This window comes from Pseudorca crassidens, chromosome 15 (assembly GCF_039906515.1).
Source record: "Pseudorca crassidens isolate mPseCra1 chromosome 15, mPseCra1.hap1, whole genome shotgun sequence".
In the NCBI taxonomy this organism is placed as follows: domain Eukaryota; kingdom Metazoa; phylum Chordata; class Mammalia; order Artiodactyla; family Delphinidae; genus Pseudorca; species Pseudorca crassidens.
The window spans coordinates 4,648,023-4,674,772 of NC_090310.1; the positions used below are offsets into that span (position 1 = coordinate 4,648,023).

Genomic DNA, 26,750 nt, shown 5'->3' on the forward strand with positions numbered 1-26,750 from the left:
CCTTTGAGCCTCTGGGTGACCGAAGCAGGGGACAGAGTAGTGGCCCGCAGGAGCTGCACAGCCAGCTTAGAGCACAGGTGTGATTTGGACGCGCTGAGTGGTTTGCAGCAGGAAGTTGGTCCCTGTGGTCTGCTTCCTGTGCTTATGATTCAGTGTAACACAGAGATGACCCAGCCCTTCCTGTTTCTCATCCTCTAAACTGTGTAGCAGCTTGAGCAATTTGTTACTCAGCTTGTGTGTGTCAGCTGCCTCCTCAGGCTGATGTTTCAGTGCTGAGCTCAGCGATGGTCAGGTCTGCTAACGCTCACCTCTGAGAGCTGTGAGTGTGTGATATCACTCATATGTGGGACCTAAACATAACACAAATGAATGTACACGTAAAGCAGAGACAGACTCGCAGGTACAGAAAACAAACTGGTGGTTACGGAGGGGGGGCAAATTAGGGGTATGGGATTAACAAATACAAACAATGATGTATAAAATAGATAAGCAACAAGGATATATTGTATAGCCATCATCTTGTAATAACTTTTAATGGAGTGTCATCTGTAAAAATACTGAATCCACTATGCTGTACACCTGAAATTAATATAACATTGTAAATCAACTATACTTCAATTTAAAAAAAAGGCCGTGAAGCCAGGTGGCCTTGGAGCACATTTGTGAGCTGTCACCAGGCAGGACCCCCGTCAAGCCCATTGTTGTCTAACCTGGCCGGGCAGCCCCTGCTCCATTAGCTGTGTGTGCGCCCCCAGCCCCACGCCGGCCCGCTTTGGGAATAGCCTTGCCACCTGGCTTTTGGGAGCACAGAGGCTGGGATATTTTTAGTTTCCAGAGCACTGGTATCCAGCCCATCATGTCCCTGAGGCCATTAATAGCCCAGGTTAGGGAAGGGAAGGTGTTGGCCGTCCAAGAGGGCACAGCTGCCTAACTGGGTCAGGCCTGTTGTCAGGCAGCAAGTCAGCTGCCTCCACAGGTGGGGACTCTGGTGGGAGAGACTGCTCCTGTCCACCCCGAGGATCGTGGACACACCAGACAACCTAGTCTCCCTGCACACCTCACCCCCTCTGGCCTCTGTGGCTCCATTTTCAACCTTTGTCATTTGCTGAGGGGCAGGGGGAGGCACCTGTCGGGGAGGTACAGAGTTTAAGTTCAGGAATTTACTCCCAGTCCTGCACTTTGCTTTTCCTGAATCATACTGTCTTGAATTTCAGAATAGACTTCCCTCATTCTGGGGCAGGGAGGGGGTGTGCCAGTTTTTGTGGATAAGATGGTTTGCCATAATTTATGCTGCTTATTATTTTGTAGACTTAACATGGGGGTTGAGGGGTGGGAAATGATGAGAGAGCTGGGGCCGAGGATGGTTAGTTATATAATTGGCATATTTTACTTGGTATGATATAGTGTGCCAAGATGTATGTATTCAAAAGTACAGTGAGAATAAACCACAAAAAACATTTCACAGGTGACTGCGTGTTTGGAAATTACTTGAAAATTATTTCTGGCTCTCAAAATATAAGTAATGTGTGTAACTGTCTAATATCAAAAGAGGTGGCTGGTTAAGGGCTCAGAGCCAAAATGTTTTACTGACTTACTGAAGTATTTTTAAGGTAATTGAATACATAGTTTATTACTGCATTTACTAAAGAACTAGGAGATCTTCAGTAAGCAGTTTATTCTATCATTATTGAATGTATGACTACATGAATAGTATCTTATTCAAAATATTTTAACACAATTCTGGCAACACTTTATCTTTCTGAATGGTACTAAGTCCTCATACAAGGACATAATAAAAGTAGTTAGAAACTAATTTTCCTGAGAGTTGGCCCACATTAAGTGACCTGTTTTTCTTAAGAATTATTTTAAACCTGTTCTAATATGTATTAAAAATATATTTAGGAATGCTTCCATTTCAGGAAAATGTTCATTCTTAGTACATTTCAGATCAGTAAAATAAATGTAAGGTTTAAAATAACATGCTTTGGAGAGTTAATTTGAGAGAATTGTCAAGAGAAGTTGATTAGATTTGACTTGGTGAACTTTGAAAGTGTTTGTTTTGATTCGTAGCTGGAGTTGCACCTCTTACAAGTGTAACTATGTGAGGTGATGGATGTTAACTTGTGATCATTTTGCAATATATAGAAATATCGACTTACTGTGTTGTATACCTGAAATTAATACATTTTATGTCAGTTATATCTCAACTTAAAGAATTGCACCTTATATTTGCATATGGCTTCATACTGCTCAAATATATTTGTATCAGTTGTTATATGTAATAATGGTCACACTTGTACAGATAAAAAGTTTTGAGCATGCCCTGTGGAGATATCTATATCTCTGTGGTATAAATAAGCATATATATATACTATTTTTATAAACTATGTATTTTGCTCTACCAAAATATGTTATATATTATAAAACATAGAAAAAGTTACAAGGGGAACAAGGTAAAAATGAACTAGGCAAATTCTGATATTTTCTCCCATGCTCCTTGAGTTGGGGGCACTTGAACAGCCGCTGGCCTAGTGGAGTGAGTGAAGAGTTCTTCAGAGCTTACCTGACGCTAACTTAGTTGTTTGTGCAGGAAACGTATGTAACTGCCCTCTTTTTGAAGCACTCAACGCAGTTGGTGTCGGCGACCCTGGGTTTTCCCGAGGCGCTTTTTTTTTTTTTTTTTTTTGCGGTACGCGGGCCTCTCACTGTTGTGGCCTCTCCCGTTGCGGAGCACAGGCTCCGGACGTGCAGGCTCAGCGGCCATGGCTCACGGGCCCAGCCGCTCCACGGCATGTGGGATCCTCCTGGACCGGGGCACGAACCCGCGTGCCCTGCATCGGCAGGCGGACTCTCAACCACTGCGCCACCAGGGAAGCCCTGCCGAGGCGCTTTGAGTCTCCCTCCTTAGTGACTTTGGTGGGCCCCTCGCCCGTCCGGCCTTTAGATCCTGGAGACCCCTGTCTTCTGTACCTCTGTCTTCTCTCTTGATTTGTTCTACCGGGCCGTCATTTTACCTGCCTCCGCAGAGCTGGCGGCTTCTGAGTCGAGGTCCCCGGCTCTGACCTCTGTCTTGAGGTAAAGGATTTACTGATCCACCTGCTCGCCAGAGCCCCGCAGCCCAACTCTGCTGCCCAGTCTGAGCACCTTCCCTGTCTTCCAGACCTGCTGCTCTCCCCGCTTTGCGGTTAATAACACGTTCATTATCCAGAACTGAAAGTCAAGAAACCTGTGGGTCATCTCACTTTCTTCTGCACCTAGTCAGTCACCAACTTAAAAAAGATTCTTCAGTTTCTCTCCCCTCTTTACTCTCACAGGCTTACTTCCTTTTTTCCTCTGCAGTATTAGAATAGCCTCCTAATTGGTCTGTTTAAGATGATTCCTTTCCAGTCTAGCCACCACCCTGCCTTAGCACGGTGGCGGGGTGGGGGTGGGGGCGTGCCTCACTGTCGGCCCTGCTCCTCAGTGACTCCGCAGCCCCGTTTCTCAGCCCTCTTTGCTTTCTCCCTCAGCCTCCAATAATACTTACCTGCTGTGTTTTCTTCCCAGTGTACTCTCTTTAAATTTTTGTTTGTTTGTTTGTTTGTTTTTTGTTTTTTTGCGGTAGGCAGGCCTCTCACCACTGTAGCCTCTCCCGTTGCGGAGCACAGGCTCCGGACGCGCAGGCCCAGCGGCCACGGCTCACCGGCCCAGCCGCTCCGCGGCACGCGGGATCCTCCCGGACCGGGGCACGAACCCGCGTCCCCTGCATTGGCAGGCGGACTCTCAACCACTGCGCCACCAGGGAAGCCCACTCTCTTTAAATTTAAAAAAAACTTACACAGTCATAAAGCTTAATGAGTCTCCTGGTGCCACGAGATTAGTTAAGAGAAACAGCAGTTTCCTGTCTCCCATTTCTCCATCCAGCCGACTGCTTGCAGCTACAGCTGGTTCTCTTAGTGTTTACTTCTCTGTCTCTAAATTGCACGCTTGTAGTGTTGCTTCTTGACTTTTCATTTTTTGAGTTAGTCTTTGTCTTACTGTGGGAGAAGAGTCAGACGCAGCTGTCTTCTACCTGAACCCATATTTCCATCCCTCCTCCTTCCAAAAAGAGTTACTGCATTTTAGCTAGGTTGCTGTTCCTTAGGCTAGCCTCTTAGAAAAATTACTGAATACAAAGTATGTATTTTTGAAGTTGAAACATTTATCCGCGTTCTCTCCGAGGTATGCTCCTTTTTAAAGGAACATGTGTCAGACACTTTTTAAAAGTCATCAATTAAGGAGGGAACTAGTAAGATGTTATAATCAGTGTAAAGCAGCATTTAGACAAAACACATACATACAATGAGGAATGCTAAAGTGAATTTACAAATAGATGTAAAACTGGTCAATGTGCATAGGGCAGTAATCCGTTGCATTCCTCTGGACAATATTAATTTCCATTTCTTTGGACAGGAAATCACTTGCCTTTTAAGTTTTCTACAACTTAGAGCTGTGAAGCATCAAAGAGAAAGCTGTGGAGCCCTGTTACATTAGATAACGCAGAGAATGCACTAGACAGCACACCCAGTAATGTTGTCTTTTTGGGTCCATTTCAAAGCCTTTCACAGTTTTTCCTACATCTTCCCCGTTTGGAGCATAATGTCACAGAAAGATTATTCTTGGTCACAGAATCTCAGTAGGTTTGCAGGTGCCTCAGGGTCAGTGACCACATGGGCCACCTCGAGTTTGCTCTTGAACAACTGGTGAAGTCGCAGATCAACTTCTGTTCAGAAGTTTTCATGTGGAATCTGAGAGTGGGCAACTAAGCCCAAGAAGCTTTCTCCACCATATTTTTGCCTGCAGTACATAAAAATCTGGGTGAATTCTTCTCTTATGGAGGCTCCAAAATTTGCTGAGATTCCTGACCAGCCGGCGGGTGATCTGAGGCTGGAATCTTGGATCCCAGGACCCCTCCAGTCTGGTTTTCCTAGGAGGGCTTTGTAGACATCGGATCCATAAGTAAAGTTGCCCTTGATTCCTTAAAAGTGGCTTGTCGTACCTGAGTCACTGAGACTCATTCTCAAATAGGACACTTTGGTAAGACCTTGGTTGCCTAATTGTGTCATCCAATTTATCCTGGTTAAAGGGAGGACAGATTTTTTTTTAAAATTTTATTTATTTTTGGCTGCGTTGGGTCTTCATTGCTGCGTGGGGGCTTTCTCTGGTTGTGGCAAGTGGGGCTCCTCTTCGTTGCGGTGCATGGGCTCTAGGCATGTGGGCTTCAGTAGTTGCGACACATGGGCTCAGTAGTTGCGACCCGTGGGCTCAGTAGTTGTGGCTCTTGGGCTTAGTTGCTCCACAGTATGTGGGATCATCCCGGACCAGGGATCGAACCCGTGTCTCCTATTGGCAGGTGGATTCTTAACCACTGTGCCACCAGGGAAGCCCCCAGGAGGGCAGATTTTTTTATCGAACCTACAGGAATAACTATATTGCCACGAAAAGTGCAGAGCCTCAGAATGTATGCTTTTATTATTTTTAAGTATTTTTAGGAAACACTGCATTAATAAACTACTGTTCTTTTTGTTGTGGTTTCTAATTGGTAGGTTGGTAGGTTGATATCCTGTTTTCTATCACAGTGTAGGTATCCTTGGGGTACCAGAGACTGTCAAAGATATCTTTGTATTTGTTGGGAAATAGCTGTGTGGACTCTCTTAAGACCCTGTCTTCATTATTACACTTTAATTTGTTGGTCTTTTCCAGGTTCATATTGAGATCCATTGAAGGCCTTCTGTGGACTGACAGGCGTGTCCTGGGGCTCAGGGTGTCAGAGAACCCACAGCATGAGGGACGGAAGGGGGACTCTGAGCACCTGCCTCGCAGAAGAGAAGGGAGCGGGCGATGACTTGGACAAATTACTGTACAGAGAACTGTTGTATAAGAGAATGCAGGAGGAGAGCGCTTGCCCATCAGATATAACTTCCAGGATGAATAAGCCTGCGGTTGATGTAAATGGAAATTCACAAAATGAGGAGTTATCACTGGAAATGAAAAATGATCTGAGTGAGGTCAGCCTCTTGCGTCACGATGGCAACAAAGTGCTTGCATATCTGCAAGAACCAATACGAAGAAATTCAGCTTCAGCAGCTGCTCAGAGCAAGACTGTCGATCTGTTCTTTGCTTCCACAGAAGAGCGTTTTGCTGGGGCATCCTTTGGCGTCGGGGGAGCTTATGGTAGGGACTGGCTGGGAGGAGGGCCCAGGGCCATTGACAGCCCCGGAGGATGGAGCCACAGAGGAAAGCCTTGGGGGTCAGGACTACCGTGCCATCAAAAATGGTTAGAAATGGGGATTTCTGAGGATGGACCACCAAGCGCTTCGCTGGAGAAGCTGGACTCTGAGTCGGAACCCTCTCGCCTACGTTCCGTCCTGTCTGCACTGCTGCACGCACATCCCCAAATATTCTTGAATGATGAGACAAAATGTGTTTTCCCTGGCCATTCAAAGCCCATGTTTTCAGAGCAAAGAGGAGAATACAAGAAAATGCTTTCACGAGTAAAAAGTACCTCAGATGATCTGCAGGAACCACTGGCGTTACTGGCTCTACAAGCTTCTGAATTAGCAAATCTCTTATGCCGTAGTTAAGGTACAGACAGAACAATAAAAATAGATTTTTAAAAGTTGTCCTAGAATGATTTCTTTTGCATTAGGTCTGGATGCACAGGGTACAGCCATGAAGCTCCTGCTTTGGTTTGCATGACCAGACATACTTAAAGTCAGTGGAATTTAAACTCATGGAGAGCTGGTTGAATCAGAAGGAAAATTTTGAGTTTTAAATTGTGCTTGAAAGACACTCAGAGTTGGGAAGCCATGTCAAGGAGAATATTGATATATCCTATATAAATATCAGATTAGAATCAAAAGATTTAACAAAGTTTTTTAATTTACCTTCAGCACCCATCCTAAAGGGCTGCTGTCCCAGATACTGTCTTCCTAGACTGTCTCTGACCATCTAATGGGAGTAGATATTTGTAAAGTCGACTCTGAGCCAGGCTGAGTTAATGGTAAGCTGTTACCATTTCTGCATTTCGCAGAATAATTTGAGCAAAATCTGATTTCTTTTCTCACATCCCTTTCCTTCCACTTGACGTGCAATTTAAATGGAGGCCCTACGGTGAAAGTTGCAATATTAACCTTACCTTTAGATAACGCTTTCTCAAGCTAGGAACCCTAGCAGTGTTACTCAGAATAAAAAATGAGCTTGAGCCTGTCTGCCGGGGCTCAGTTATAGAGAAAAATCAAGCATTTCCCTTAGAGAAGGTTTCCAGTTTCTAGGAGTCGAGGTATCTCTTACACTAAGATTTTTTTTCTGAGAGAACACCTTTTGTTGTGTGTTGATCACTTTGATAAAAGGCACTTAAGAGCGTAAGTTTTTAAAGAGTCCGAAAGTAAGGCTTAACCATTTTCGGAATTATTGATTGCATCTATCAGTTTATATTGTGTGCTAAATTACTATGCCATGTGCTATTTCAGTGTTTTGGGGAAATGAAAAATAAAACCTGTTCTTTAGCATAATAAATGTCGTATTTTACATGTGTAGGCTTGGTTCCCCTTGTCTTCATTATTAATGCTGCCCTCCTCATATGCAAGTCTTTTAGCACAAAGTCATTGGCTGATTTAGAAGATTGGAAGCAGAGAATGAAAAGCATAACGTCAAGTTACGTTGGAACTCAACTCTCACTTTCCTCCCCGGATGTAATGGAATGCAGTATTGTGCTCCTTGGTTACGGGGGGGGGGGGGGGGTGTGCGCTCAGAGAACCCCAAAGTAAGAACCCTTGTGGAAGGAGCGATCTCTAGCCGGTCTAAAAGGACACCGACTTGACTGAACGATTAAAGCCCTGGTTAGTGGACACTCCGCCTAGGGGTCACCCGTGGGTGGTGAAACGAGATGACACATTTCAGTGTTTCAGAATGGGAACTGTTTTCCTGTCAACACCTTCTCCCTGCCCCCCGCCTTTTTGTTTTAAACTCAGTCTGCTACTTTGAGATTGAACTTTCTATGACTCATCAACGTTTTTTTTTTTTTAATTTTGCTTTGTAAATTCCAAGTCTGTAAATTTTCAACCAATTGCAAACAACAAATACAGAATTTCCTGCTTAGCATTAACTAAATTAACTTGAAGTGTTTTCATATGGTTATATCAGAATAAGGTGTGTTTTTTCTAAAAGCTTTGTGGAAAAGCTCTCAATAATTTTTTTTTTACATTAATTTTTTAATACACTTACACTAAGCTGAAATTTTTCCCTTTGGTGCTATATTGGTTCCAGTTCTGTCTGAAGGTGGCCTCTCCTGTGGAAAGTTCTGGGATAAAGAGGTGATGATAACTATAGTGTATGAAGTTTCATGACTGTGAAAGAAGGCCTTCTATAAACATTTTAATTTTAAAAGCAATTAGAGAAATAAGATATTCTTTTGAATAAATTGTTTCCATGATTGAATTATAAAAGGGATCACTCATTTGAAATATTTTAAGTTGTATCATTTTGGCAATGAAAGCCAAGGGAAGCCTGTTTTAAAAATTCTGACATTTATATGCATTTTCTTCTTTTTTGCCTTTATGGATTCTGTTCTTAAAGATTGAGCAGCACAATCACTTTAAATTTAGAAACAGTGTATAGCACAAAATCTTGGACTCTGTTATTCTCATTTGGAAATCATAAAATCTTTTTTTTTTAAACATTAGAATGAATGTTGAGATCTTGAAGTGATTATGAAGTTGCAAGCCTATAGAGAATAAAAAATTAAGAAACTTGCGTTTAAGTCGATCATTCTTTACGTGACTTGATTTTATAGCTACGAAGCAAGACATATTTTGGAGCTCAGCATGTGTATTCTAAAATGCATATAGACCATTTACTATAATTTCACAGAGAGTAAGAAATGTGGGGACTTCGCTGGCAGTCCAGTGAATAAGACTCTGTGCTTTCACTGCTGAAGGCCCAGGTTTGCTCTCTGGTTGGGGAAATAGGATCCCACAAGCCTCTCGGCACGCCAAAAAAAAAAAAAAAAGGGAAAAGAAATGTGCTATAAGATTCTTTTTACACTTTGCCATAGATAATTTTTAAATTCTTCTTAAACTTTCCAAGGAGAAGAAATAGAATTAAGGGATCTCCTAAACCATATGAACTCAGAGCTGGAAATGGCCTTTAAACACCAGCCAGTGCTGGAAGCTTTGAAACACACCTCATCCAAGTGATAATCTGTACACTCAACGTAACCATTTGAAGTTAGAGGCCTAAATAACATTTCACAGGACGGTAGCTTCTACTTGGCTCTCCTTTGCTTCCAAAATGTTACCTCTTTTTTCCAAATTTATGGAAACTTGGATGAATTGGATCAATTTTTAAAGAAGCATCTCTGGACTTCTCTGGTGGCGCAGTAGTTAAGAATCCGCCTGCCAATGCAGGGGACACGGGTTCGAGCCCTGGTCCGGGAAGATCCCACATGCCGCGGAGCAACTAAGCCCATGTGCCACAACTACTGAGTCTGTGCTCTAGAGCCCGCGAGCCACAACTATTGAGCCCACGTGCCGCAACTACTGAAGCCCACGTGCCTAGAGCCCGTGCTCCACAACAAAGGGAAGCCACCGCAATGAGAAGCCCGCACACTGCAGCAAAGAGTAGCCCCCATTCACCACAACTAGAGAAAAAGCCCGCGTGCAGCAACAAAGACCCAATGCAGCCGAAAATAAATTTATTTTTTTAAAAAAAGCATCTGTTCACTCTTATTTGCACTTCAAACTCTGCAAACTATCCCTTGAGCTGTATATATGCACAGCTGAAATTTGATTAGAGAATATTGTTTGCAAAGGGCCTGACTGCTTGGGAAAGGTCATCTTCGTAGGATGAAGTTTCCTTTATCCTGAAACAAATGATCTTCCTTTATAGACGCGTGCCAAGATGTTTTAACTGAAGTGCTGCGGGTTGAGTTGGGAGGGTGTGAGGCGGCCCCACCAGATCAGACACACTCCTCATCTTTGTAGCCTGTGCCGTTGGGTGTGAGGCATCTTTGAGGGCTGGTTACTTCTGGTAAGCAGCGGTTTGTTTCAGGAGCAGGAGCAGGCATGGCTGTAGTTCTGTTCTGCCTGTGTTTTGAGTAGATTCTTCACAGTTCATTTTTGAAATTGTTCAGGTACATGACAAGGAATTTTTATAGGGGAGCTGTGCCTTAGCACTGTATTAGAGTGGAATTCTCCAGTTAACTTTAATGCTTTTAGCTTTTAGTTTTTTGTTTTTTTAATTTATTTAGTTTTGGCTGCGTTGGCTCTTCGTTGCTGCGCGCGGGCTTTCTCTAGTTGCAGCGAGCGGGGGCTACTCTTTGTTGCGGTGCACGGGCTTCTCATTGCAGTGGCTTCTCTTGTTGCGGAGCACGGGCTCTAGGTGCACAGGCTTCAGTAGTTGTGGCACGCAGGCTCAGTAGTTGTGGCTCGTGGGCTCTAGGAGCAGGCTCAGCAGTTGTGGCACGCGGGCTCAGTAGTTGTGGCTCGCGGGCTCTAGAGCGCAGGCTCAGTAGTTGTGGCACACGGGCTTAGTTGCTCGGCAGCATGTGGGATCTTCCCGGACCAGGGCTCGAACCCGTGTCTCCTGCATTGGCAGGCGGATTCTTAACCACTGCGTCACCAGGGAAATCCCAATGCTTTTAGTTATTTTTTTCTGTACGCGGGCCTCTCACTGTTGTGGCCTCTCCCGTTGCGGAGCACAGGCTCCGGACGCGCAGGCTCAGCGGCCATGGCTCACGGGCCCAGCCGTTCCGCGGCATGTGGGATCTTCCCGGACCCAGGCATAAACCCGTATCCTCTGCATCGGCAGGTGGACTCTCAACTACTGCGCCACCAGGGAAGCCCTGCTTTTAGTTTTTTTAAGGAAGTGGGCTTAACCTGTTTTCCCTTCCCCATCTACCTACTAAGTGTTCTGTTTCTATCAGAAACAAGAAGTGTGCTTCAAGATTGGAAACTGGCTCAGTTTTCTAGCTCTTAAAGCTTGTCTTCTATTATTTTTAAGATTACAAGCACTCTGCCACTGCTGCTTATCTAAGATGACTTGGTGAAAGCAGCAAGTCTCTGTGCTCCTTTGACTTAAGTTGCTGTATTAGTCATTCTCCAGAGAAACAGACAATAGGATAGGAACTTACGTGGTGGAGCAGTGGCTAAGACTCTGAGCTCCCGATGCAGGGAGCCCAGGTTCGATCCCTGGTTAGGGAACTAGATTACCACATGCATGCCACAACTAAGGAGCCCGAGAGCTGCAACTAAAGAGCCTGCCTGCCAAAACTAAGACCCAGTGCAACCAAATAAATATTTAAAAAACAAACAACAGGATATACAGATATGGATATGAGGAGATTTATGATAGAAATTGGCTTACATGATAATAGAGGCTGAGAAGTCTCACCATCTGCCATCTGCAAACAAGAGACTCAGGAAAGCTGGTGGTGTCATTCAGTCCAAGTCCTAAGGCCTGAGAACCAGGGACACCAATGTCCAAGGGCAGAAGAAGGTGGATGTTTCAGCTCAAGCAAAGAGCAAAATTGCCCTTTCTCCTTTTTGTTCTATTCAGGCCCTCAACGTTTTAGATGCCCACCTGAAATGATGAGTGTGATCTTTACTCAGTCCACCGATTCAAGTGCTAATGATCTCTTCCAGAAATACTCTCACACACCCAGAATTAATGTTTCACCAGCTATCAGGGCATCACTTAGCACGTCAAGGTGAGGTAAAATTAACCATCACACTTAACGTTGCTGCCTCTTTTCAACCAAATTCTCAGATGCATCGAAAAGTCTAGTTCCGGGACTTCCCTGATGGTCCAGTGGTTAAGACTCCACAATCCCAATGCGGGGGACCTGGGTTTGATCCCTTGTCAGGGAACTAGATCCCGCATGCCGCAACTAAAAAAAAAAGTCCTGCATACCACAACGAAGATCCTGCAAGCCGCAGCTAAGACCCAGCACAGCCAAATAAATAAATAAATAAATATTAAAAAAAAGAGTCTAGTTCTTTGTAGGACACGTAAGGGGATGTCATAGCTAGGACAGCGCTGTTCCTTGTCACTCCCCCCCCCCTCCCATGACTTGATAAGTACTCATTCCTGTTTAGAAACACCTACGACTATGTGACAGTGATCTGAGAAAAGAGGGGAGTTGGCTTATTTTCCATGCAGGTACTTTGTTCTCTATGGGGTAAACATACACTTGTCTGAATTCACGTAGAAACTGAGATTGCAGCGGTAAGGGAAACAAACTCATCTTCCAGCCTTGTGATGCCTTTTGGGAGAGAGGTTGAACCATGTTCTGGTCCCTGCCTCCAGAGGAGTGGTAGGCAGGGTAAGTTTGGCAGATACGTGAATTTTAAAACATTTAAACATTTAGAGTTTCTGTTAAAATCAGCTTCTCCTTTTTTCCCTCGATTAGGGATTCCCAACAAGAATATCTTACCAGACACCTCCCTTTGATTCTGCGTATATATTGATTTGGGTTGGATGTGTTATATTCTCTCATCTGCCTCTTTATTGCCTGTATTTTCACACTGTCTCTACAAAGGGTCTTGGAAGGTTGGAATCAGCTGTTTTGTTTTTTAACATTTGTATCATTTATTTATTTATTTACATCTTTATTGGAGTATAATTGCTTACAAGGGTGTGTTAGTTTCTCTTTATAACAAAGTGAATCAGTTATACATATACATATGTTCCCATATCTCCTCCCTCTTGCGTCTCCCTCCCTCGCACCCTCCCTATCCCACCCCTCCAGGCAGTCACTAAGCACCGAGCTGATCTCCCTGTGCTATGCGGCTGCTTCCCACTAGCTATCTGCCTTACGTTTGGTAGTATATATATGTCCGTGCCACTCTCTCGCTTTGTCACAGCTTACCCTTCCCCCTCCCCATATCCTCAAGTCCATTCTCTAGTAGGTCTGCGTCTTTATTCCTGTCTTCCCCCTAGGTTCTTCATGACATTTTTTAATATGGTGAGTATGACACCAAAAATGACTTAACTCTTCTGGCTCTGGATTTAGTTTGTTGGGAGGAGGAAGTGGGATCCAGAACAAGGGATGAAAATGCCTGGTTCGTTCTGGATGAGAATCGTTCGGGCCAAGGGACCTGCCAGGTGAGGAGGAGACTGGGGGTTAACTCCCAGAGAGCCCCCTTCTCTCAGTGGGAAAACCCGACGTTTTCATAGTTGAAACACTTTGATACGGCTCTTGGTGTGACTGAAGAAACCTGATTTTTCTTTTAAAAAAATCTGTATAGGATGTGTTTTGAAGGTAATGCTTATTTTTGACGCTAAGGGTACGTATGCTCGTTGCGTTTTAAGTTGGCAGATGAGGTCGAATGTAGGATGGGAAGGTCAAGTAGCTACCTTACTAAGGGGCCTTTATCACTCTGGGCCTATTTCAACAGAATATTCTCACCTCCCTCTGGACAACTGAAGCCAGCCCCAGTGGATGGGACGGTACTGCCCAGACTGTGTGTTTTTAGTAATCTTAGTAATTCAGGGTCATTTGAATGTAGCTGGCTAATTTGAGGGGGAATGAATGGGTGGGGTGTGAAGCAAGCCCAGCAGTGGACATGTGAGGTCTGCTTTTGCCACAAGAGGGAGCCACGTGTTCACTTAGGGTGTGTCTTGTTTCAGGGAAGGTCTTGGGGTGTTTTTTTCCAGTTATTTTGTTTCTCCAAATTCTTAAGCAAAAATGAACGTAAAAATGCTGGCACTGGTTCAGTTCATTGTGCTTTGTTAAGCTCAGCAAGAGTGATAAGATTGTAACTCTTTAAATCAATGCCCTTAGCTGGTGCTTTGAAACAAGAAGGTCCATGTGCTAGAAACATGAATTTGGTGGTTTTGTGTTTATTCGGGAGAGCGACTTTCAGTATGAAACTGCATTTTCACACTGTATCAACAAGAGCAGTGGTGGGGCTTCCCTGGTGGCGCAGTGGTTAAAAATCCGCCTGCCAATGCGGGGGACACGGGTTCGAGCCCTGGTCCGGAAGATCCCACGTGCCGCGGGAGCAACTAAGCCCGTGCACCATAACTACTGAGCCTGCGCTCTAGAGCCCTTGAGCCACGACTGCTGAGCCCACGTGCCACAACGACTGAAGCCCGCGCGCCTAGAGCCTGTGCTCCGCAACAAGAGAAGCCACTGCATTGAGAAGCCCGCACACCACGACAAAGAGTAGCCCCCGCTTACAACTAGAGAAAGCCCACACGCAGCAACGAAGACCCAACACAGCCAAAAATAAATAATAAATTAATTAATTTAAAAAACAAAACAAAAAACAAGAGCAGTGGTTTCGTCAGAGTATCCGCTTCTGCCCAGAGTGGCTGAACCCACAGGCCACTTCAGAAGGGCCTGGGTCTGTGCTGATCCAGCTTGGGCCACAGTGAGCTTGTCCTGAGCCCGATGCATGTGTGAGAGCCTCTTGGAGACCCTTAAAGGGAAATCTGCTACACCAATGAGTCGTTTTTTTTTCACTACAGAAATCACGACTTTAGATTTCTTTGGTGGCTCGTAGTGAAATATTCCTAAAACGTCAGAATCTGTTAAAATATTGGGAACGGCTATTATTCTGTAATGTCAATGAATGATTGCTCTTTCTGGGGCATTTTGGTAAAAGACCTACTGGAATTTTTTAAAATGATAAATTGTGATAATAGAGTATATATAAATAGCTTACAAGCGATTTAATTTCTTGGAAATGTTCTCAGTACCACTTAGGACTTATTAAAATAAAAGCAGTCTGAATAAACTCCAGGCTTCCTCTTTGTGGGATATTTCCGTTTGGGTCTCTTGGGGAAAAATTGCTCGGGTATTGCTCCCTCTCTCCTGCTCGATTCAGACACGCAATATGCAAAGCTCCTCAGAGAGATTTTGCAAGATCCCAGAATCTGGCCTGAGCTTCTCATGAAACGCTTGTCTTTATGTTATAAAACTCCTCTCTTTATGAACATGGTTTAGCCCCGTTTTTACTGTTCTCTTAAGTTGTGTTAGAATGAGGATGTTTTATTAAAAGAGAAACTAACGATAATGTTCAAACTCCTAAGAATATTTCGACCACCATCAGGCAGCAGACCATTTGGAGAGCTAATAACATCCATTCATTGACCTCCCACCCCTGCAGCGTGAAGAGGCAGCAGCTCTCCCAGTCAGAACGATCTCTTACATTTGAGTAGCCACGGAGGCCAGACGGCATAGCTGGTAACCGGCAGAGACGTGATTTAACAGTTGAAGAACACAGTTCGTTGTTCATGCTGTTTTGTTTTGTTTTTTCCTTGTCACTTCCTTCCAAGATAGTCATTCAACATTCAGCAAATGCTGATTGGACACCTACTGTATACCAGGCATCCTAGTAGGTGCTGGAGACAACGAGTGAATGAAACCAAGCCCTTCAGATTGGAGAGCCCAGCTCTTGGTTCCTCGTTACGTAATGAAGTGAAAGGCTGGAGGTACGAGGGGCATGAATGGGGAAATGGGAACTCTCAGCTCTTACAAAAGTACTGATATTTGATATTTGACTTTCTCCTTGGGAAAATGACAGGTCTTACATCAGAGAATCCAAGTTTTGTCTGGAGAGGACGACGCTGTTCACTTTTCGGTGTTGATGGGGGTCTTCAAGGATGAACGTCAGACCTTCCACATCATACTTGAATGTTCACTCACCTCAGGCTGCACCGGCCACACCAGCCTCAGACTTTTCCACCCGTGGTCAAAGACTAAAAAAAAAGATCTTGAATGGATCTAAAGTTATGGACATTATACCTGTCCTATCCAAATAGAGTAGATGCTACTACCTGTGACTACTTAAATTTTAATTAAAATCAATAAAATCTAAAATTCAATTCTTACAATAGTTACCTTTCAAGGGCTCGACAGCTGTACGGGGCTAGTGGCCACTGCTTTGGGCAGTGCAGGAAAAGAACATTTCCACCATCACAGAAAGTTCTGTTGGATAGCCCGTCACAGACAGACATGTGACAGTTTTCCTTCTTCAGGATCTTTAATATAATATGGTGTGTGATTTTTTTTACTTTTAACACCCAGCAGTATAAGGCAAACACCCCATTCTCTTGAAGTGAGGGGGGAAAATGATCACGAGTTTGCACATGGTTTTCTGTAAGTGTTTACAAAAAGGGATTGTCTTAATCTCTGCCTTTTAATCTTATTCACAAGTGTATCAGTCAGGGTTCTCCAGAGAAACAGAACTAGCAGGATATACATGGATACAGAAGAGGAGATTTATTATGGGAATCAGCTCATGTAATTATGGAGGCTGAGATATGCTATGATATGCCGTCTGTGAGCTAGAGAACTGGGAGGGTGGGTGGCTTAACACTCCTGGACCAGAAACCAGAGCTCAGATGTCTGAGGGCAGGACATGATGGATGTCCCAGCTCAAGAAGGGGTCGAAAATATCCTTCCTCTGCCCTTTTTGTCCCATCCAGACCCTCAGTGGATTGGATGATGCCAGCCCAGTTTGAGCCCATCTTTATTCAGTCTACTGATTCAGATGCTAATCCCTTCCAGAAACGCCCTCACAGATACAACCAGAAACAATGTCTCACCAGCTATCTGGGCATCCCTGGGCCCAGTAAAGCTGACACGTAAAATTCACCTTCACAACGAGGCCAGTCGTCATTCTCTCTGAATGAAAGACGTGAAAGTTGAACAAGGGCCACATGCACGGAAGGCGTTCTGTGAAAGAGACTGGCATCCTCTCTTTGTCTTTATTTCACATGATTTTGAAAATTTAAAACTTTTAATTTAATTTTTATTTTTTAATTAAAAAATTTTCAATTGAAGTATAGTTGATTTACAGTGTTGTGTTAGTTTCAGGCGTACAGCTAAGTAATTCAGTTATACATACATACATATATATTCTTTTTCATATTACTTTCCATTATGGTTTATTAGTTTATTAAAGGATATTGACTATAGTTGCCTGTGATGTACAGTAAATCCTTTTTTTCTTTTTCTTTTTTTTTTGCAGTACGCAGGCCTCTCACTGCTGTGGCCTCTCCCGTTGCGGAGCCCAGGCTCTGGACGCGCAGGCTCAGCGGCCATGGCTCACGGGCCCAGCCACTCCGCGGCATGTGGGATCTTCCCGGACCGGAGCATGAACCCGTGTCCCCTGCATCAGCAGGAAGACTCTCAACCACTGCGCCACCAGGGAGGCCCCACAGTAAATCCTTTTTGTTTTTCAATTTTATATATAGTAGTTTGTATCTGTTAATCCCAAGCTCCTAATGTATCCCTCTCCACCTTTCCCCTTTGGTAGCCATAAGTTTGTATTCTATGTCTGTGGGTCTACTTTTCTTTTGTGAATAAGTTCATCTGTATCATTTTTTAATATTCCACATATTAGTGATAGCATATGATATTTGTCTTTCTCTGTCTGACTTACTTCACTTAGTATGATAATCTCTAGGTCCATCCATGTTGCTACAAGTGGCATTATTTCATTCTTTTTTATGGCTGAGTAATATTCCATTGTATATATGTACCACATCTTCTTTATCCATTCCTCTGTTGATGGACATTTAGGTTGCTTCCGTGTCTTGGCTATTGTGAATAGTGCTGCCATGAACGTTGGGGTGCATGTATCCTTTTTTTTTTTCTTTGCTGTACGCGGGCCTCTCACTGCTGTGGCTGCTCCTGTTGCGGAGCCCAGGCTCTGGACGCGCAGGCTCAGCGGCCATGGCTCACGGGCCCAGCCGCTCCGCGGCATGTGGGATCTTCCCGGACCGGGGCACGAACCCGTGTCCCCTGCATCGGCAGGCGGACTCTCAACCACCGCGCCACTAGGGAAGCCCGCATGTATCTTTTTGAATCAGAGTAAAACTATATTTTAAAATGAAGATCCCTTGGCCTTTCTTTGCTGAATCCTAAGCATTTTATTGTCCAATAGCAATGAGTTTTGAAGTCTCTTTCAATCTTTCACCTTTGGAAACATGTCATCTTGTATTAGGCTGTCACCCAGCCTGCGATTGTGGGAGAGGAGTGTGTGCTACAGTTCAGCACACTGTGAAGGAAATACAGACTCAGGTTTAAAGCTCGACCTTGGCACTGGTGCTGGGACTGTTCAATGGACTTGAGATGATTCATGAGAACATCCTGTACCACGCCCAGTGGAGCCACGTGGGGACTCAAAACGTGAGAGAGGACAGCATGAGGGATTAGGGCGGGTCTTGGAGGCCGTTGCCCCCTAGACCTTCGGGCTCACGGAGGAACCCTTGGGTTCCTTCCAGCTTGAGGCTGGACTTGGCTTCCCCCTCATCACCTCTAAAAATAGGATTTGGAAGTTATCCCCGCTGTGACATAATGCATCTCACAGTCGTGGGCAGGAAGTGAATGCTTTCCTGCCAGGTCTGCAATGTCCCGGGGAGATGGGCTGGGAAGGACAGTCCTTCTCCTATTTCACAATAGAACATCAGAGCACTTATTCTAAGCCTACTCTCTTCAGTCTGAAAGCATGGCATCTCTTCAAAACTATGCAGCAAAATAGACTGGCTAGATCTGGGTGATCCTGGATGTTTATATGTCATGAACAAAGTATGGTCAAGTATGAGTAATACTACCCTCCATCTGCTCGAACTCTGTCCTGGGCTCCGTGAGGCTCATGAAAGGTGTGAGGGCATCTCATTAGGGAAACACACTCATAGCCTTCAAACGATTAGAACAGACAACAGAATTTGGTTCACTGGCCCAGCGGGTGATTAAGAATTTCGTAGAGCAGACCGAAGCCAGCAGGCCAGGGCTCCAAGCGTTTGACAACAGTAATTTTGGTTTTCCAGGATTTGCAATAAGAAGCGAATGTCTTCATTTCATTGCAACTGTGTCAGGGTCTAAGGATAAACAAGACAGGAGGGCTTCCCTGGTGGCGCAGTGGTTGAGAGTCCGCCTGCCGATGCAGGGGACACGGGTTCGTGCCCCCGTCCGGGAAGATCCCACATGCCGCGGAGCAGCTGGGCCCGTGAGCCATGCCAGCTGAACCTGCGCGTCCGGAGCCTGTGCTCCGCAATGGGAGAGGCCGTAACAGTGAGAGGCCTGCGTACCGCAAAAAAAAAAAAAAAAAAAAAAAAGAAGCGAAGCCTCTGCTCTATAAAAGCAGGCAGCCTGAAAGTCTGGTCCCGCCTGTGCCCTGGCCTGTACCCATCTCCTCGCCCTCCCGTGCCCTCACCACATCCAAGTCCAAGTCCTCCCCTTTGTGGCTGACGGCCAGCTCCCACCACAGCCCTGAGCACCCGAGGCGGCCTTGCTATCCTCGGTTCTTTGCCCAAGAAAGACCCTTATCACCACCACCCAATTGTTTAAAACAAACTGAGAATAAGAAATGAGAGTCAGATTTTTGCTTTGCTGCTTGAAGTAATTCATTATGAGTTCTAATGGAAGCAAGACCCCATTTAAGATGACAAATGGGGGAAACCCACGTTAGTTGGATTTGCTATTAAGTGGGTGTATTGCTACCAAGCTGGACAGAAAATTACTGGGAGCACTTAGAGTGAGAATGAAAATGTCTCAGATGGTGGGAATGAGGCCCAGGCAGCTCTCGCTCCCTCCCGCTCCCTGGGTAGCTGCAGCCTGACGTTTTCCCCGTGGTTCCGGGTCCCTGAACCCCATCTGGCCCCTAGGGGCTCCCAGACTTCCGGCTGTTCGCTGGCTGACCCCCTTTTCCCCACTTCCTTCCAGGCTTCTTGGGATCCAGCCTGCTGTCCTTCTGAGCTGCCAGCACTGACTCTGATTTCTTGAGATTCCCATCTTCAGATCAGACACAGTTTCCCCACGTCCTGGTCATCCCCCCAAGCATGAGTGCTTGTGGTCTTGAAGATGTCACTGTAATTACTGTGAAGAGAAAGGAGAACACAAGGTAGCAAGGAAGAGAAAATGGGGGTGGGGGTGGGGGGATGGGGAGTTATTATTGAATGGGGGCGGGGTTTCAGTTTGGGAAGATGAACAAGTCCTGGAGATGATGGTGGTGACGGATGCACAACAGTGTGAATGTTCTTGATGACCCTGAACTATGTGCTTAAACGTGGTAAATTTCGTGTTATGTATTTTACCACAATAAAAACTTTAAAAAAATTTTTTTGAAAGGAGAAATAACAAAGTTTCTGGGATCTTGAGAGCTAGAGCTCGATGAAGTGGCTGGTGGCCCCAGGCCTCCTTTCTTACTTGGTTATGAGACGACCTTTGAGCCCTCTCTGTCTCTGTCTTTGTCTCTGCTCTGCCTCTGCCTATGCCTCTTTCTCTTATTCATTTTTTTTAAATTCATTTATTTATTTTTGGCTGCGTTGGGTCTCCGTTGCTGGGCGCGGGCTTTCTCTAGTTGTGGTGATCAGGGGCTACTCTCCATCGTGGTGCGCGGGCTTCTCATTGCAATGGCTTCTCTTGCTGTGGAGCATGGGCTCTAGGCGTGCGGGCTTCAGTAGTGGTGGCGCGCAGGCTTCAGTAGTTGTGGCTTGCGGGCTCTAGAGCACAGGCTCAGTAGTTGTGGTGCACGGGCTTAGTTGCTCCGCGGCATGTGGGATCTTCCTGGACCAGGGCTCGAACCCGTGTCCCCTGCATTGGCAGGCGGATTCTTAACCACTGCGCCATGAAGGAAGCCCTTATTCTCTTAGTTGGATTGCCTCCAAACCCTGACCACCCTCTGATTCCCCAGCCACAGACCTTAACCCTCTATCATGGACTGAATTGTGTGCCCCCCAAATTCAATATGTTGAAGCTGTGACCCCCATGTGATATTTGGAGGTGGGTCCTTTGGGAGACAATTAGGTTTAGATGAGGTCCTGAGGATACAGCCCCCATGATAGGATTAATGTCTTTATAAATAGAGGAAGAAACTGGAATTTCTCTCTCTCAATCTCTCTCTCTCTTTCTCTGACATGGGAGGACACAGCAAGAGGGTGGCCGTCTGTAAGTCAGGAAGAGGGCCCTCACCAAGAACCGAATCTCCCGACACCTTGATCTTAGACTTCCAGCCTCCAGAGCCATGAGAAATAAATGTCTGTTGTTTAAACCTCCCAGTCTATGGTCTTGTGTTGTAGCAGCCTGAGATGAGGTGGACACCCTTGGACCCAATGGGCGTATCACCTGTAGGGATGTCTGCAGACCCGGGGCCCCCATTTCTGAGCCTTCCGCTTGTCGAGGAAAGGGTGCCTTGAAGGATTGTTTTGTGCTTCCTAGAGGGTGTGCCACAAAAGGGCCAAGACTGTCACCTCCCACCTTGTTGCTGCAGAGGCCCACGGGGAGGATCCCTATTTTCCCCACCCCCAAGCCCCTGGCAACCACTTCTACTTTCTATTTCTATGAGTTTGACTTTTTTTTTTTTTACATTTCACACGTAAGTGATATCATGCCATATTTGTCTTTCTCTGGCTTATTTCACTTAACATAGTGCCCTCAAGGTCCACCTATGTTTTCACAAATGACAGGATTTCCTTCTTTCTCATGGCTGAATAATATTCCATTGTATATACACCACATCTCCTTTATCCATTCGTCTGTTGATGGACACTTAGGTTGTTTCCATATCTTGGCTATTGTGAATAATGCTGCGATGAACATGGGAGTGAAGATATCTTTTCTAAAATATCCTGTTTAAACGTCCTTTGGATATATACCCAGAAATGGGATTGCTGGATTGTATGGTAGTTCTATTTTTAATTCTTTTGAGGAATCTCCAAACTGTTTTTCATAGTGGCTGCACCAATTTACATTTCTACCCACAGTGTCCAAAAGTTCCCTTTTCTCCACATGCTCGCCAATGCTTGTTATCTCTTGCCTTTTTGATAATCGCTCTCCTAACAGATGTGAGGTGATATCTCATTGTGGTTTTGATTTGCATTTCCCTGATGGTGAGTGATGCTGAGCCCCTTTTATGTACTTGTGGGTCATTTGTATGTCTTCCTTGGAAAAATGTATATGCAGTTTTTGTGCCCAGTTTTCTTTTTTCTTTTTTTTGAATTTTAAAAATATTTATTTATTTATTTTTGGCCACGTAGGGTCTTAGTTGCACGCGATCTTCGTTGCAGCACACAGCCTCTCTAGTTGTGGCTCGAGTGCTCAGAAGTTGTGGCATGCGGGCTTAGTTGCTCCGAGGCACATGGGATCTTAGTTCTCCGTCTAGGGATCAAACCCACGTTCCCTGCATTGGAAGGTGGATTCTTAACCACTGGACCACCAGGGAAGCCCCTTGTCCCCAGTTTTATTTTTTTAACATCTTTATTGGAGTATAATTGCTTTACAATGGTGTGTTAGTTTCTGCTTTATAACAAAGTGAATCAGTTATACATATACATATGTTCCCATATCTCTTCCCTCTTGCATCTCCCTCCCTCCCACCCTCCCTATCCCACCCCTCTAGGTGGTCACAAAGCACCGAGCTGATCTCCCTGTGCTTATGCGGCTGCTTCCCACTAGCTATCTATTTTACGTTTGGTAGTGCCCAGTTTTAAATCAGATTTTTTTTTTTTTTTTACTCTATTGAGTTGTGTGAGTTCTTTACATCTTTTGGATATTACCCTCTTATCAGATGGCTGATTGCAAATATTTTCTCCCGTTTTGGAGGTTGCCTTTTCATTTTGTGGCTGCTTTCCCTTGCTGTGCAGAAGCGTTTGAGTTACATGTGGCCCATTTGTTTATTTTTGCTTTTGTTGCTGTTGTCCTTAGGGACCTGCACCAGCCTTTGATCTTTGCACCAGATCAAACTAAGCCTGGAGCTGGTCAATCCTCCAGCCTCACTTCTGAAGAATCTGTTGGCTCTGGTTCTTCCACGGGTCCTCATCTAGGTTTTGTTATTTGTTTAGAGGTTATTTTTAGCCAGTTGGACCAGTTTTTAAGGTAAATCTTTTGGGTACTTACGCAGTATTATTTTTTTTAACTGATCATGACTATTTTCAACCTGGTATAAGTTCTAAGGCAGAAATTTTTCCTTTTTAAGGCGCTGTTTCTCAGGCAATTAGAAAGAGTAATCCAAAAGATTAGCAAAAATAGCTGCTTGTTAAATAGCTTAAATCTGGGAAAGACAGGTGCTGCTTCTATTCAATGAAGCTCTCTGGGGTGAAAAGGAAAGAAGAAAAACTGAGAATTTCTATGGACATCTATGAACGGTGAATTCTTTTCTAGAACCAAGATTTCTTTTTTTTTTAAACTAGAAAGTTTACCTTCATCAATGATTAACAGCATATACCTGACCCAGAAAGGCATCCCCCAAAATGTAAATTAAAGAGTCCACTAACCTCTTTGGGGTCAACCCTGTACATCTGCTGGCTTAGCTCACTGGGTCTGATCCATTTCTGTGTCTTTGGGAATCACTTGGTCTTGGGGCTCTCCCCATTGTTTCAGGGGTGCAGGTGTCAGCCTCCTTCAACTCTGGTGGCAACCCCCAGAGTCAGGCTTTGTCTTCAAAATTTGCAGGTAAGCAAAGTATTTTCCTTTAGGAAGTGCCTGCGGTTGCTTTTTTAACGTTAAACACAAACACACCCTTGAAAAAATTTATGCTAAGTGAAATAAACCAGACTCAAAAGGACACCTATTGTATGATTCCATTTAGATTGTGGAACCTACTGTAGTCAGATTCATAGAGACGGAATATAGAAGGGTGGGTGCCAGGGGCTGGGGATGGGGGATGGACAGAGTTTCCGTTTGGGAAGATGACAAAGTTCTGGAGATGGTTGGTGGTGACGGTTGCACGACAATGTGAATGTACTTAATGCCACTGAAGTGCGCACTTAAAATGGTAAATTTTATGTTTTGGATATTTTGTCACAATGAAAGAAAAGTTCACACGAACACACACACACACACACACACACACACACACACACACACACACACACACACACACACACACACACACCAGTGCGTTAGCCAGTATGAAGCTCTATGTTCAGGGGCCTCTGCAGGAAGACTGCGGGGGTTGCTGGCATTCAGACCAGGATCTGGATCCTGCCTCCTCCACTTACTTACTCCTGGGTGACCCTGGCAAGGCACATAACCTCTGTCCCTCAGCTGTCTTCATTACGGTGTTGGTCATGTTCCCATCCTTAGGCCATTGTGGAGGACCTTGGGTGCTAAAGCATGCAAAGTACTTTGTCTGAACTTGGCACATGCCAGACACCCAACCAGCAGCAGAGACAATTGGGAGTAGAGTCACCGTCTACTCGAGAGCTTAAATTCCTTTAAATACTAGGAAATCAGAGTTTTACTAGCTAGCTCTAATAGTGTTAAGACTTCTTTTTCAAACTTTCTACTAGCAGACTGGTTAAAATTAGATCAAAAACTAATTTTCAGTCTCATAGTTGCTAATCCCACATGCAGATATGTCCTCAGTACTATGTGTGTACATTGGGGTCACCAGGAAGCATTGTTCTACTGCCAAAGTTCAGATCCAGTTACTATTGGCATGATTGTTGGTGGTTAAAGAGAAAATACTATGAGGGGAAGGTTCGTGATGAATAGTCAGGGATGAGAATCAGAAGTAAAGAAATAAGTAAAGTCTGTTAGAAATATTTAAAAGGTAAAAATAAAAAGGTTATGTACTCAGTCAACCAACAATGTCTGGGTGCTTACTAGCCTAAGTGTGTGGGTTTTCATGGCGGGCTGCCTGGGCAGGTGGCCCAGCCTCACCCCTTCCCAGCCATGGCCAACTTCAGTGTTGGAGATCACAGTCAACTCTTAAATGGTCTTTTTTCCGGCTACGTTGGGTCTTCGTTGCGGTGAGTGGGCTTCTCATCGCGGTGGCTTCTCTTGTTGCGGAGCACGGGCTCTAGGCACGCAGGCTTCAGTAGTTGCGGCATGTGGGCTCAGTAGTTGTGGCTCATGGGCTCTAGAGCGCAGGCTAAGTAGTTGTGGCTCACGGGCTTAGTTGTTCCGCAGTCTGTGGGATCTTCCCAGACCAGGGCTTGAACCCGTGTCCCCTTCATTGGCAGGTGGATTCTTAACCACTGCGCCACCAGGGAAATCCCTCGTAAATGGTCTTGAAGAAAGTCTGCTGAATTTATTTGGACAGTAACTTTGAGGCCTGCTGGGAGACCCCAAAACTACTCTATCTTTTGGCCGCACCATGCCACATGGGGGATCTTGGTTCCCCACGCAGGGATCGAACCCGTTCCCCCTGCAGTGGAAGCGTAGAGTCTTAACCACTGAACCGCCAGGGAAGTCCCACAAAAAAACTGCTTTAGGGACTTCCCTGTGGGCCAGTGGTTAAGACTCTGCTTCCAATGCAGGGGACGCAGGTTTGATCCCCGGCTGGGGAACTAAGATACCACATGCCACATGGTGTGGCCAAAAACATTAAAAAAAACCCAACAACCCAGAAACTACTTTAAACAGCATTTGTGTTTTTGGCCAAGTTTTTAGTGTCCCTGCTTTCTGCTTGCTAGAGTTTGGGCTCCTCAGCTTTCTTTTTTCTTTTTAATAAACTTATTTATTTATTTTCAGCTGCGTTGGGTCTTTGTTGCTGCGTGCAGGCTTTCTCTAGTTGCGACGAGCGGGGGCTACTCTTCATTGTGGTGCGCGGGCTTCTCACCGTGGTGGCTTCTCTTGTTGCGGAGCACGGGCTCTAGGCGCACAGGCTCAGTAGTTGTGGTGCATGGGCTTAGTTGCTCCACGGCATGTGGGATCTTCCTGGACCAGGGATGGAACCCGTGTCCCGTGCATTGGGCGGCCGATTCTTAACCACTGGAGCACCAGGGAAGTCCCAGTACTTCATTCTTTTTTATGGTTGAATAATATTCTATTGCATGGACATACCAAAATTTGTTTTCCTGTTCATTAGTTGATGCACATCTGGGCTGTTTTCAGCCAGCCTGCTGGACCATACTGGCCCTTGGGACCATGCTAGAATGGCGGATAATCAGTCCAACTGCCCCTCCCCCCCCCACCTTGCATCATTTTCCTCTTTACGTGCCAGAACAGTGGACATATATGAAATTCAATAAGTGAAATTGAATTTCAGTGCCATTCCTAGATCTGGAGTTTGTAAATTATTACCCTTTGGAGACTTCTATTCTCCTAGGATCCATTTTTGTATTTGACATTTGGAAGACTTTGTTTTCTTTTTAATGTCAGAAAATTATATAAGGTCACGGTCACTTTAGTCAGCTCTCTAGTGTTTTCTTCTAAACCATGCAAAATATTTGTTTTATTTGGAGCACTAACTTCAGTTTCATAAACTGTACCAGTGGTTCTTGAGCTTGACGCATCCTAAGAACCACTGAAGATGCTTAATACAAGGGCAGACGGCCAGATCCTATCTCCAGATAACCCAATTTAGAAGGGTTGGATGGGCCCCAGAATCTGCATCTTTTTATGCATACCAAGTGGTTTATAGATTATAATTTGTGAAACTGTGGCAGATACAGATGTCCTGAGTTATCCAATAAAAATCTATCAGATTAGATGATGGAACTTTTTTTGACATACAAGCTGAAAGATATGTTTAAAATAATTCATTAAAGTCCCAAAGAATCCATCGCCGTAAGATATATGTTAAGTGGAAATGGAAGAAATATTTTAAAATGTTTGATGAAAGTGGGTATTTTTAATCCAGAGGAACTTTATATCTGTCCCCATATGAGTTTTTTAACTTTGGAAAAATAATAATTCTAAATTCATGGGAAGTTACCAAAATGTCCAGGGAGGTGCCCTATACCCTTCATCCAGTTTTGCCCAGTGGTAACATCTTGCATGACTATAGTAATATAATATGTTATTATACAGATAGTAACATCTGTGTAGATAA

The 26,750-nt window shown here is 44.7% G+C and overlaps 1 protein-coding gene across 2 annotated transcripts in view; it reads left to right on the plus strand.

The window, feature by feature from the left end:
* Positions 1 to 26,750, plus strand: part of SMIM10L3 (small integral membrane protein 10 like 3) — a 132,463-nt gene that overhangs the window by 11,359 nt on the left and 94,354 nt on the right. Inside the window, exons 2-4 of one of the 2 annotated variants that reach the window (XM_067705542.1) lie at positions 15,305 to 15,456; positions 15,549 to 17,189; positions 19,697 to 19,874. In XM_067705542.1, the coding sequence (XP_067561643.1) occupies positions 15,305 to 15,456; positions 15,549 to 15,612 (216 nt within the window). In that variant the 3' untranslated portion in view covers positions 15,613 to 17,189; positions 19,697 to 19,874. Of the gene's footprint in view, positions 1 to 5,721; positions 7,555 to 15,304; positions 15,457 to 15,548; positions 17,190 to 19,696; positions 19,875 to 26,750 lie in introns of those variants that run through there. The other variant, XM_067705543.1, reaches the window with a different exon arrangement.